This window comes from Scyliorhinus torazame, chromosome 8 (assembly GCF_047496885.1).
Source record: "Scyliorhinus torazame isolate Kashiwa2021f chromosome 8, sScyTor2.1, whole genome shotgun sequence".
In the NCBI taxonomy this organism is placed as follows: Eukaryota; Metazoa; Chordata; class Chondrichthyes; order Carcharhiniformes; family Scyliorhinidae; genus Scyliorhinus; species Scyliorhinus torazame.
This window is the reverse complement of record NC_092714.1, coordinates 56,346,700-56,360,298: the sequence shown is the minus strand read 5'-3', so window position 1 is coordinate 56,360,298 and position 13,599 is coordinate 56,346,700. Positions and strand designations below refer to the sequence as shown.

At 51.9% G+C, this 13,599-nt stretch overlaps 1 protein-coding gene across 1 annotated transcript in view; it reads left to right on the top strand.

Moving 5' to 3' along the window:
- Window positions 1–13,599, top strand: part of LOC140427856 (suppressor of tumorigenicity 14 protein homolog) — a 318,812-nt gene that overhangs the window by 257,037 nt on the left and 48,176 nt on the right. Inside the window, exon 16 of the mRNA XM_072513648.1 lies at window positions 3,084–3,267. Coding sequence (XP_072369749.1) covers window positions 3,084–3,267 — 184 coding nt within the window. The remainder of the gene's footprint in view (window positions 1–3,083; window positions 3,268–13,599) is intronic.

Below are 13,599 nucleotides of genomic sequence, written 5' to 3'. Positions count from 1 at the left end.
GCACTCACAAGGGGGTTGTGATCTAAATCTGGTTGTGGGTTACAAGGATAAGGCAAAATCTGGCATTCAGTTCCTTATTTGAATCTGAGTGCATCCAAATATTCTGGCAGTGCTAGCAATAAGCTTTCCCATTCTACACTCAATCTCACCCTGATTGTGGCATTCCTGTATAGTCAAAGGGTACTTTAATTGCAGTGGGAGAACTTTCTCGTAGCTCATACAAGCACATCGCTGGATTTATGTTGACTGATCAATACCTTTATTCTCAAATGTGGTGCCATAGCTGATATTTGTAGATTACTGCCATGGACGTTCCTTTTTATTAAGATGTGTATATGGTACATAGTTCACATTACCTTGACTTTAGGCAATATAGAGATCATTCTTTTATGCAGTATCATTCCTCACTACAACTTGACACCTGTGTCTAACAATGCTATGTTTCAAATGATTCAAAGCTACTTTTCAATAATATTGATGTAGTCCTTAATTCTATGAAATGCATATTACATCACGATATTTATAGTGAAATCATGATGAGTCAAACTTAAACGGGACAAAACTCCGCTTCTGTCAAAGTTGTCAACTATTCCCACCAGCAGAATGACAACTTCCATAGAACGGTGCCCATGATATGCCGAAGTTCCAGACTGGTAACCCTGGATTAGCCAAGCTTGTCTATGTTTGTCATATGAACGCGCCAACCAATCACAGTGGAATTAGACCACACAAGCACAAAATCATGGAGCCATCATTTGGCGTTGTGATGTCCCTGTGCAAAGCCTGTGAGTATGGCTAAACCTGTGAGAAAGCTAGAAGTGTTATCATTTGGAGAGAAGGTGAATTGATACAGCATGCGGAAAACTATGATGCAAAGTCGGAAGCAGCCATTGCAAAGGAGTAGGAGATTCCACCATTAAGTTTGTTCATTATAATAATTATGTTCCTCTGTTTCTTACCCCCACCTTGGCACTGCTGCCTCACAGCGCTAGGGTCCCAGGTTCGATTCCCGGCTTTGGTCACTGTGCGGAGTCTGCATGTTCTCCCCGTGTCTGCGTGGGTTTCCTCCGGGTTCCTCCCGCAAGTCCCGAAGGACGTGCAGGTTAGGTGGATTGGCCATAATCAATTGTCCTTAGTGTCCAAAAGGGCCTGGGTGGGGTTACGGGGATAGGGTGGAGATGTGTGTTTGGGTAGGGTGCTCTTTCTAAGGGCCAGTGCAGGTCTCCTTCTCCACTGTAAATTCTATGATTCTATGAATAACCTTTATTGTCACAAGTAGGCTGACATTAACACTGCAATGAAGTTACTGTGAAAAGCCCCTAGTCGCCACATTCCCAGCGCCTGTTCGGATACACAGAGGGAGAATTCAGAATGTCCAATTCACCTAACAGCACGTCTTTCGGGATGTGGGAGGAAACCGGAGCACCCGGAGGAAACCCAGACACAGGGAGAACGTGTAGACAATGACCCAAGCCGGGAATCGAACCTGGGACCCTGGAGCTGTGAAGCAATAGTGCTAACCACTGTGCTACCGTGCCACCCGCATTATGAAACACAAGTCAAACATCTTGGACGTTCGGCAAGCAGGCATTCTTTCCAGGCAAAGAAGAGGATGAGAAAGGTTGATTGTGTTGATGACATGGTGGATTGCAGCGTGCTTGTCTGAACACAGCATGCTGAGCAGGAAAAGATTACAGAGATTTTCCAGAACTATCTCCCGACATTTTCCAATGCAAAGCTCCGGCCTTTTATAAGGGCAGGCCATTGTAGGTTTGAACATATTGAATAAAGATATTTTTACCACATTTACTACTTTGGCATATATTCATTTAACATTTGAATTAGTTTTTAGGAAAGGCAAGAGGAGTCTAACAAATAAACAAAAGAAGCTGTTTATTTATAAGAATATCTATTTCCAGTGAGGCCCATTATATCTCACCATGCCCTCTCTCTGCGTCAGTCGGTTCCTGACTGGCCAACCTTTTATACAACATGGTGATCAGCCCCGTAGTTAGCGGGGGAGTTCATACTCCTCGAGGCACGGGGGAAACAGTCGACCCCACCCCGTGTGTCTTGTGCAGGTATTACACCACTGTTTTTGTCATGGACCATGACCGGAGTGGTGTACGCCGGCATCAACGGGCCTCCTGGCCCAGCAATTCACCGGTCTTCAGGGGGCTAGCATGGCGCCGGAGTGCTGCGCGGTGCTTCGGTGCCGAAAGGCGGCCCTGCATGGCCACGCGATGGCCGTCTCTGCGCTGGTGCATGCGCGTGGTTGCCGTCTCCACGCCGGTGCATGCGCGTGGTTGCCGTCTCCGCGCCGGCACATGCGCGTGGTTGACGTCTCTGCGCTGGTGTGGGGCAACATGTCGGGGGCCTTACAGCGGGCCACACAGGAGGTAGGCCCCTCCAGGTCGCGGCTGCCTGCCAATCGGAAGCCCCCGATCGCAGGCCTGGACCCCATGGAGGCCCCCCCCCTGGAGTCAGATCCTCCCGCACCCCCCCACAGGACATCCACCGTGGCCGCGGGTCCGACCTCCTACCCGGTGGTACCAGGTTGGAACCACGCCGGCGGAACTCGGTGGGTGTTCGGCCAGTCGCCCGCAGAGCATCGCCGCGGGAGGCATATTCCAGCGGCCCCGACCGGCACCGCGGCGACCGCACGGGCGTGATTGGCGGTGATTCTCCGGCCCGCCGTCGGAGCGGCATGGCGGGAATTTCCCGCGCCCCCGGCGATTCTCCGACCTGGCACGGGCTTGGAGAATCCCGCCCCATATTTATCAGGTCACATAGAGATGCTTTTACATGGGAATGCCCGCCCCCGGCTATCACAAAGTTCCGCTTGTCACAAATTTGTGGGTGGATCCCCTGGGATTTGGCTCATCAGGATTTTACTGTAAGATATGATGCTGGGTTGATCAAAATGATCAGAATTTAAAAATAAATATTATTTAATCAAACTGTATGCAACATAGAACAAACATTTGTACGATAGAATCACAAAAATGTTTCTATCTTGATTGCATTTATAGTTTTGAAACAGTTAATGTAACTTCATACAACAAAGAGCTTTTTTTACACAGACTGTGGGAACCGACCCTATCTTCAAAGTCGAATCGTCAATGGTGATGATACGGAGCTTGGTGAGTGGCCCTGGCAAGTCAGCCTCCACTTTGATACCATAGGCCATACTTGTGCTGCAACGTTGATAAGTAATTGGTGGCTTCTAACTGTCTCACATTGCTTCCAGGATGTTTATCCCTACAAGTAAGTGACAATCAAGATACTGCCAGAAAAAGAAACAATCTGCACCACAGCTTAGCAAGTTATGTTCTGGTTGATTAAAATTAAAAAGATTTAAAATTTGTTTTTAAAATTTGTTTATAAAATTTACAAAATTTCTTAATCAAAGGCACTGTTCTGTCAATTGTTTTGTAAATGGGCTTATCCTTACTGCAAAATACAATTTTTAAAAAAGAAAACGTTATCATGTTGCCGATCTTGCCTTATCAATTTGTTTTGCCCTGCCAGGCTCCATATCGCTGATTTTCAGTTTCTCCTGCGTCACTGAGTAAAGAGGATGTGACCTGATTGTCAAATGGAAGGCGAGAGGGCAGGGTCTCACTTCCGCGACTTCCCGCATTAACACGCATCAAAAATGGTGGTCCTGGGAAAGAATGGGGAGCTCCAGAAGCTTCGCCATGACCATTATAATTAAGTTAGCATGTAGTGATTAATAACAGCACCAAGGTCTTGGCATCATCTTTCACAGATTGGCTATATTCTTGTGAAACAGTAAAGGAAATAGTGACTTGCAGCCAATCAGGTTGAGCATGCAAGTATTTTCTTTTGGTTTAAGAGTACTGGGGCGTTTTACTCGGTTTTTTGCAAATGCTAAGACCTAGCAACCACGCTTGAGCATCATAAAGAGTAGACGTGTCAAACACGTCTGATATGATCCATTAATCTGCCACTTGACAGAGTGCAGAGGTCACCTTCAGGAGAAGTTATCAAAACAGATAGATGAAGATAAACTACATTGGTGTTTACTCACAAGTTAGATTTTATTTCCTGCATGTGTTGATCACAGTTCTGAAGTACTTCTGTCTATAAAGAACTTTGGGATACTCTGAGGTTTTGAAAGGTCCTATGTAAAAAGTTAAGTTTTATTTATTGTCAGCCGATAGAACATAAGAACTAGGAGCAGGAGTAGGCAGTTCAGCCCCTCGAGCATGCTCCACCATTCAATGCAAACATGGCTGAGCACATCTCAACCTCATCTCCGCCTACCTGTCCACTCCTCTTAACCCATCATCCCGCTACTAATTAAAAACCTATCTATCTACTCCTTCAATTTGTTCAGTGTTCCAGCACCCACTGCACTCTGGGGTAAGAATTCCACAGATTCACAACCTTATAGTGGAGTGATTCCTCCTAATTTCTCTGCCCCTTAGCCTAAAACAATGGACTTTCGTTCTAGATTATCCAACAAGGGTAAACATCTGCTCTACGTCTACCCTGTCAATCACCGTTACCATCTTATATACCTCAATTAGTGGAAGGGATGAGGGACTTGTTTTTGGAGGGGCTATTTGCCAGCTTGGAGGAGTTGTCAGAGAAATTTGCGCTGTCACAGGCGGATGCTTTTATGTACCTGCAGGTTTGCAACTTTGTGAAAAAGGTCTTCCCAATATTCCCTGTGGTGCCTCCTTCCTCGCTGTTGGAAAGAGTTTTGTTGCTGGCAGGCATAAAGGAGGGGAGTACATCGGGATTTATGATAGGATTAAGTCTAAGTGGGCGGAGGAGTTGTGTTGGAGATGGAGGATGGAGTGTGAAGCGAGGCTCTGGGCAGGGTGAATACAACATCGTCATGTGCGAGGTTAGGGTTGATCAGTTGAAGGTAGTGCATAGGACACATTTGACCAAATTCTGGATGAGTAGGCTATTTGCAGGTGTGGAGGATGAGTGTGAGTGGTATGGGAGGGGCCCGACTAATCATGTTTTTATCGTGTCCTCAGCTCGTGGGGTTCTGTGTCTCCTTCCGCACCATGTCGGCGATTCTACAAAGTGAATTGAAGCCCTGTCCCTTAGGGGCTATATCTGGGGTGTCGGACCTGCCGGAGCTACAGACTGGGGCAGGGCCAGATGTCCTGGCCTTCGCCCCGCTGATGGCTCAAAGATGGGTGCTGCAGGGGTGAACGTCAGCCTCTCCCACCCAGTGCTTCAGTATGGCTGGGAGATCTTAGGGAGTTCTTGTATCTTGAGACAGTTGAGTACGCCATGAGGGGGTAACTGAGGGGTTCTACCAGAGATGGCAGCCGTTTATTCGGTACTTTAAACAGCTGGTCACCGTTAGTTGTTAGGGTGGGAGTGTGTGGAGTTGAGGGGGGATTCTGTTAGGGGTCGTTTCGCACAGGGTGTGGGGAGAGGGCTCCGGCGGGCTTTTTCATTGTTTTACTGTTTTATTGTTTATGTATAAAATTGAATATCTTACATAAAACTCAAAATGCACATTAGTCATCACAGCAGAACGTATGTTTTTTTGAAAATCTTTTTATTGGCTTTTCTCATATTTGGAAACGATTGTTGTGTATATACATTACATTTTTCTTGCCCACATTAGTTTACTTTATTGTACAGAGAGGTTTATTTTGTCCTTCATTTAACTGGCTCTATGTACATTTCATTGCCCTCTGGATCGGTCTATAATTCTCCCCCCCCCCCCCCCCCCCCCCCCCCCCCCCCACTCCTTTGGCTTCAGCACCCTTCCTCTTCTCTTGTGGTTTCCCCGCCTCAGCCGAAAGTATTTTTATGAACCCTCCACCGGACCTGGGCAATTTAGAAGGATAGTTGTGCTCAATATATGAAGACGCTTTCCTCTTTTCAGGAGTCTTTTACTTTCAGTATTTATCTCCAGTATTTTCTGTACTTTCCCACGCTCCATTCCCCAGAGTTCATTATCAGAATACTGTTGCCGAGGAATCTGAATATTCTGAAACAGGCTGATGTTAGCAGTGGTTAACTGATATGGCAATAAGCCAACTGAACTGCTACTCCAAAAGTATCCTCCTTTTTGCTGTTGTTCTTTTAATGGGTGACAACCACCACCTAGTGGTTAATAAATAAGTGGTAGTAAATGCCTACAACCAATGACTTTACATTATAGGCAAAGGACATGAACGAACAATTAGTTTGGCATCACAAATCTATTGATTACATTAATTAAATTGGATTAGTTGCTGGGCACGATCGAACAACCTTGTTGTGCCCGACTCTGTGACACGATGAGGACGAACGGGCGGCAATCTCCGAGCCCGCGCCGGGTCGGAGAATCGGCGGGGGCGTGGGAAATTCCCGCCACGCCACTCCAACACCGGGACATGATTCTCCGACCTGGCCAGAACCGCGCGAATGCAGCGTGTGCCGGAGAATGGGCAGAAGTGGCGCGATGTGCGGTTCCCCGGGCCTGCAGCGAATCTGCGGCCCAGATGGATCAAACATCCTTTAAAGTGCCGTCAACCAGGCGTGCTGGCTGACATTGACGAAGGAGGAGGTAGGGGTCGGCGTGGGGAGGACACCGGAGATGTTGAGACGGCACGGCTGTGGCTGCGGGGGAGGGGGGGGGCGGGGGGGGGGGTGCCGTTGTCTGGGGGGGGGGGGTTTGGGAGTGTTGGGGGGGGGGGATGTTGGGGTCAGGGCCAGGGGGGAATTCGGGGCTGGGGAGCTGGGGAGGGGGGAGGGCCGGGGGTGTCAGTGCCCGGGGGTGGATAGGCCGGGGGGGTGGGGGGGGGTTATGCGTGGCTAGGACCCAGCTGGCAACAGTGGCGACCATGTAGCCCATGGCACCTGGCTGTGGAGGGGGGTATGTGCAATGATGGAATTTTGTGTAACCCCACCCCCTGCAGACCATTATGATTGGCCATCACCCAGCGATGTTGGCTGCCATGGTGGGGGCCACTGCACTACATGAAGCCCTATGGGAGCTGGAGCAGGGGCATGACAGGGCGGCGGCAAAGGCTGCTGCAGAGGAGTGTGCCGCAGAGGGGCAGGTGGCAGCTGTTCAGGCTTGAGGGCCGCCTGCCCGACAGGTCAAGGAGGAGGAGAAGATTGTGCCACAGCGACGGAGGCGCTCGATGAGGCCTCGTGTGTATCCGCGCCGTATGTCCTTCCAGAGCCTCCCGGACAGGTAGTGTAGGGGGAGACTCCGATGAGCCGGGAAACTGTCACCTATATCTGCCACCTGATGGCACTCCTGGCACCGCGTGGAACTGGGGATGGACGTCCTACCCAGGTGGCCGTCAAGGTGACGGTCGCCCTAAACCTCTATGCCACGGGGTCGGTGCACAGGTGCATCCGTGCAGTGATTGACGCCCTGTACGACATCGCGGACCGGTACATTCAGTTCCCTGTGGACCGCGCCCACCAGGATGCTCACGCAGCAGGCTTTGCCGCGGTTGCCAGGATTTCCATGGTCCAGGGGACGATCGATGGGATGCACGTTGCCATGCGGCCACCATCGGATAACAGGGCTGTGTTCATGAATAGGAAGGGGTCCTACTCCATGAACGTGCAGGTGGTCTGTGACCACCGGATGAGGATCCTGCACGTCTGTGCCCGGTACCCGGGCAGTGCATCATGGCGCTTTCATCCTGGCCCAATCGTTCATCCCCACCATGTTCGAGGGACATTTCCCCCCCACTCCCCCACCCCCAGGCTGCGGGGCTGGTTGCTGGGCGACAGGGGTTACCCATTGTGGGCGTGGCTGATGAAACCCATTGTGGGCGTGGCTGATGACGCCTATACGGAGGCCACAGACTGACGTGGAGACCCGCTACAATGAGGCCCATGCAGTGACCAGGGATGTGGTCGAGAGGTGCTTCGGGCTGATGAAGATGCACTTCAGGTGCTTGGACCGCTCTGGAGGGGCCCTCCAGTACCTGTCGGAGAGGGTCGGCCGCATTGGGGCGATGTGCTGGAGGCAGAGGAGGGGGAGAAGGAGGAGGATGGGGAGGATCACGATGAAGGGCACGCCTCCCCAGATGAGGAGGATGTGGAGTGGGGGGGGGGGGGGGGGCAGCAATGTTCAGGACATACGTGCTGGACAGGGACAGGAGGCTGCCCAACGATACCGGCTGGGCCTGCGGGCACGGGAGGAGTTGATAGTTGCACCGTTCACAGACTAGGAGGGAGATTCGCTGAGCATGGGCACGGATGGCACAGTACGGCACCACCCTACCACCCTCACTCCGCCCACCACCCTCACCCTGTCCACCACCAACCACCCTCACCCCATCCACCACCAGCCACCCTCACCCCACCCACCACCGACCATCCTCACCCCGTCCACCACCAAAACACTGCATGCACACCACCCCTCCATCACACATCCACCTGCGGCACAACGCGCTGGGCTCACACGGTCGCCAGTGGAAGCGGGTGTAGAGCATGGCATGGAAGATGATGACAACCCGCTCTGCGATGAGCCCCGGGTTCTACATCGTTAAACAATGTCTGACTCATGGCCACAGTAATACCCTCCAGCTGGGTGGTCCCCGCATGTGGCCTGGACACTGCATCACATGAACCCGTTGGGGGGTGCACACCACGTTCACTCCGCGGAGCTCGACATCTCATCACCCCTCACACATACTAGCACGCATCGGACAGAGCACAGAGGCAGCTTCCAGAGGTGGAAAAGTGATTTTAATTACAAATGTTACATACACGTGCCCCAGAACATAGAACATAAAACATAGAACATTATAGCGCAGTACAGGCCCTTCGGCCCTCGATGCTGCGCCGACCTGTGAAACCACTCTAAAGCCCATGTACACTATTCCCTTATCGTCCATATGTCTATCCAATGACTATTTGAATGCCCTTAATGTTGGTGAGTCCACTACTGTTGCAGGCAGGGCATTCCACGCCCTTACTGCTCTCTGAGTAAAGAACCTACCTCTGACATCTGTCCTATATCTATCTCCCCTCAATTTAAAGCTATGTCCCCTCGTGCTAGACATCACCATCCGAGGAAAAAGGCTCTCACTGTCCACCCTGTCCAATCCTCTGATCATCTTGTATGCCTCAATTAAGTCACCTCTTAACCTTCTTCTCTCTAATGAAAACAGCCTCAAGTCCCTCACCCTTTCCTCATAAGATCTTCCCTCGATACCAGGCAACATTCTGGTAAATCTCCTCTGCACCCTTTCCAATGCTTCCACATCCTTCCTATAATGCGGCGACCAGAATTGCACGCAATACTCCAAATGCGGCCGCACCAGAGTTTTGTACAGCTGCAACATGACCTCATGGCTCCGAAGCTCAATCCCTCTACCAATAAAAGCTAACACACCTTATGCCTTCTTAACAACCCTCTCAACCTTGGTGGCAACTTTCAGGGATCTATGTACATGGACACCGAGATCTCTCTGCTCATCCACACTGCCAAGAATCTTACCATTAGCCCAGTACTCTGTCTTCCTGTTATTCCTTCCAAAATGAATCACCTCACACTTTTCTGCGTTAAACTCCATTTGCCACCTCTCAGCCCAGCGCTGCAGCTTATCTATGTCCCTCTGTAACTTGTAACATCCTTCTGCACTGTCCACAACAGTGTCATCTGCAAATTTACTCACCCATCCTTCTACGCCCTCCTCCAGGTCATTTGTAAAAATGACAAACAGCAGTGGCCCCAAAACAGATCCTTGTGGTACACCACTAGTAACTGGACTCCAGTCTGAACATTTCCCATCAACCACCATGCTTTGTCTTCCAGCTAGCCAATTTCTGATCCAAACTGCTAAATCACCCTGAATCCCATGCCTCCGTATTTTCTGCAGTAGCATACTGTGGGGAACCTTATCAAACGCTTTACTGAAATTCATATACACCACATCAACTGCTTTACCCTCATCCACCTGTTTGGTCACCTTCTCAAAGAACTCAATAAGATTTGTGAGGCATGACCTACCCTTCACAAAACTGTATTGACTATCTCTAATCAAATTATTCCTTTCCAGATGATTATACATCCTATCTCTTATAAACCTTCCCAAGATTTTGCCCACTACAGAAGTAAGGCTCAGTGGTCTATAGTTACCGGGGTTGTCTCTACTCCCCTTCTTGAACAAGGGGACAACATTTGCTATCCTCCAGTCTTCTGGCACTATTCCTGTAGACAAAGATGACTTAAAGATCAAAGCCAAAGGCTCAGCAATTTCCTCCCCAGCTTCCCAGAGAATCCTAGGATAAATCCCATCCGGCCCAGGGGACTTATCTATTTTCACACTTTCCAGAATTGCTAACACCTCCTCCTTATGAACCTCAAGCCCTTCTAGTCCAGTAGCCTGAATTTCAGTATTCTCCTCGACAACATTGTCTTTTTCCTGTGTGAAAACTGACAAAACATATTCATTTAGCACCTCTCCTACCTCCTCGGACTCCAAGCACAACTTCCCGCTACTGCCCTTGACTGGCCCTACTCTTACCCTAGTCATTCGTTTATTCCTGACATATCTATAGAAAGCTTTACGGTTATCCTTGATCCTACCTGCCAAAGACTTCTCATGTCCCCTCCTGGCTCTTCTTAGCTCTCTCTTTAGGTCCTTCCCAGCTAACTTGTAACTCTCGAGCGCCCTAAATGAACCTTCATGTCTCATCTTTACATAAGCCTCCTTCTTCCTCTTGACAAGTGTTTCGACTGCTTTAATAAACCACGGTTCCCTTGCTCGACCACTTCCTCCCTGCCAGACAGGTACATACTTATCAAGGACAAGCAGTAGCTGTTCCTTGAACAAGCTCCACATTTCCATTGTGCCCATCCCCTGCAGTTTTCCTCTCCATCCGATGCATCCTAAGTCTTGCCTCATCGCATCATAATTGCCTTTCCCCCAGATATAACTCTTGCCCTGCGGTATATACCTATCCCTTTCCATCACTAAAGTAAACGCAATGGAATTGTGGTCACTATCACCAAAGTGCTCACCTACCTCCAAATCTAACACCTGTCCTGGTTCATTACCCAGTACCAAATCCAATATGGCCTTGCCTTTCGTTGGCCTATCTACATACTGTGTCAGGAAACCTCCTGCACACAAAAACAGACCCATCTAAAGTACTCGAACTATAGCGTTTCCTGTCAATATTTGGAAAGTTAAAGTCTCCCATAACAACTACCCTGTTGCTTTCGATCCTATAACCAGTCTGTGCCCTGCACCCGTGCCAACTTACTCAGTGTCTGTGACTATGTCTAGGTGGTTCCCCAGACGGCAGAGCAGAAATGGAGGTGGACTGCTGTGACTCCTGCCCTGTGACTAGAGTCCCCTTTGGTGGTCATTCCCTGGGGCGGCCCGGCCTGGGGCGACTGGGGTGGCGTGCTGCCACCCTGTTCTGCCCGTTGCCCACCAGATGTACCAGGGATGGAAGTGGGATGGGAGCCCGAGGTGTCGCCGTGTTCCGGGACCTCCCCTGCAGGGGGATCCGGAACGGTCCCAGCACCTCCTCCTCCCTCGGGGGTGCCCAGTGGCCCCTGGGGCTCTCCATAGGATGGGGGTGCGAGTGGATCCAACACCCGAGGCACCCCCGGCACCTGGCGCTGCCAGTCCTGGGGGCCCGCCCTGGTAGCGACAAGGGTCATCAAGCTTGCGACCATGGAGCAGAGGGAGTGGACCATCCCTGCCTGGGTCTGGGCAGCACCTGGGCAATGGCGCCGATGTTCTCAGCCTGGCTTGCTGAGTTTGGGCCACAATGCTGAGCGCTGCTGCGATCTGCAGCTGGCTCTGGCTCATGGCAGAGGGCAGCCCTGTCCTGGGCTATGGACACTGCCTGCACGGAAAGCCCCAGGCCTTGCATACTCCGACCCATGTCAAACACTGTCGTCCCCATTGCCTCCACCGCAGACGCCACCCGTGCGGTTTCGGCCTGGGTGGCACGCATGACCGGCACCACTCACTGCTCCTGCACGAGGTTGGGACTTCTCCACTTGCGTCTGCTGGTGCTGGAAGCCAGCCGTCATCCCCTTCACTCGTCCCTGGGTCCCTGACTGCATCGGGTCTGTGGGTGGGTGTGGGAGCCTGGGACCCGTCTGCGTGCCAGCTGGTTGCTGGGGCTGATCTGCCCTCCGACCACCTGGCCCCTTGGCTGCTCGTACCTCCACTTGCTGTATCGGGACGGCTGTGTGGTGCGCACCAGTGAGTGTCCCAGAAGCCTCATCGCTAAAGTGCCCAACCGAGGTTAGAGTCTCGGTGATGGTGGAGGGCGTAGGAGAAGTCCGGGGACCCCTGTGTTTGGGTGTCCTGTCCATCCGTCCCCTGTGTGTGGGTGTCCTGTCCTTCCCCTGTGTGTGTGTGTCCTGTCCGTCCCCTGTGTCTGGGTGTCCTGTCCGTCCGTCCCCTGTGTGTGGGTGTCCTGTCCGTCCCCTGTGTGTGGTGTCCTGTCCGTCCGTCCCCTGTGTGTGGGTGTCCTGTCCATCCGTCCCCTGTGTGTGTGTGTCCTGTCCGTCCCCTGTGTGTGTGTGTCCTGTCCGTCCCCTGTGTCTGGGTGTCCTGTCCGTCCGTCCCCTGTGTGTGGGTGTCCTGTCCGTCCCCTGTGTGTGGTGTCCTGTCCGTCCGTCCCCTGTGTGTGGGTGTCCTGTCCATCCGTCCCCTGTGTGTGTGTGTCCTGTCCGTCCCCTGTGTGTGTGTGTCCTGTCCGTCCCCTGTGTCTGGGTGTCCTGTCCGTCCGTCCCCTGTGTGTGGGTGTCCTGTCCGTCCCCTGTGTGTGTGTGTCCTGTCCGTCCCCTGTGTGTGGGTGTCCTGTCCGTCCTTTCCCTGTGTATGGGTGTCCTGTCCGTCCCCTGTGTGTGTGTGTCCTGTCCGTCCCCTGTGTCTGGGTGTCCTGTCCGTCCGTCCCCTGTGTGTGGGTATCCTGTCCATCCTTTCCCTGTGTGTGGGTGTCCTGTCCGTCCGTCCCCTGTTTGTGGGTTGATGCGCAATCAATTACTCTCAAGACAAAGTGATTCATAACTGAAGACTTTAATCTTCTAGAACTCTTCCCCAGCAGGTTCGATACAGAAAGTAAAGGCTGCTGGGACAGCACCGGTTCTTATACTCCGCCTCTCAGGGCGGAGCTATGTACATCAGCCAATGGTAGTCTCCTGGGTCTAACCAATGGACACCCACCTCTCAGGTACCGCAATACCTGGTACTACCACATGGGTGTCCTGTCCGTTCCCGTGTGTGGGTGTCCTGTCCGTCCCCTGTGTGTGGGTGTCCTGACTGTCCGTTCCCTGTGTGTGGGTATCCTGTCCGTCTGTCCCTTGTGTGTGGGTGTCCTGCCTGTCCGTCCCCTGTGAGCTGGTGTCCTGTCTGTCCGTCCCCTGTGTGCTGGTGTCCTGGGTTGGTGTGTCCGTGTCCTCGTTGTAGATCCCCTGTGTAGTGGTGTTCCGTCCACCTGGCCCCTGTGTCTTCGTCCCCTGGGTTGTGGCGTCGTGACTCGACTGGGCCGGAGGGCTGTTGCTGTGGCTGCCCTCCCTGCCGCTGGATGAGTCTCTGGGGCATTGCTGCCCTGGCACTGGATGGAGGCGGGCTACGCCTGATGGTCCGGGTCCATCCCTGGGGCGTT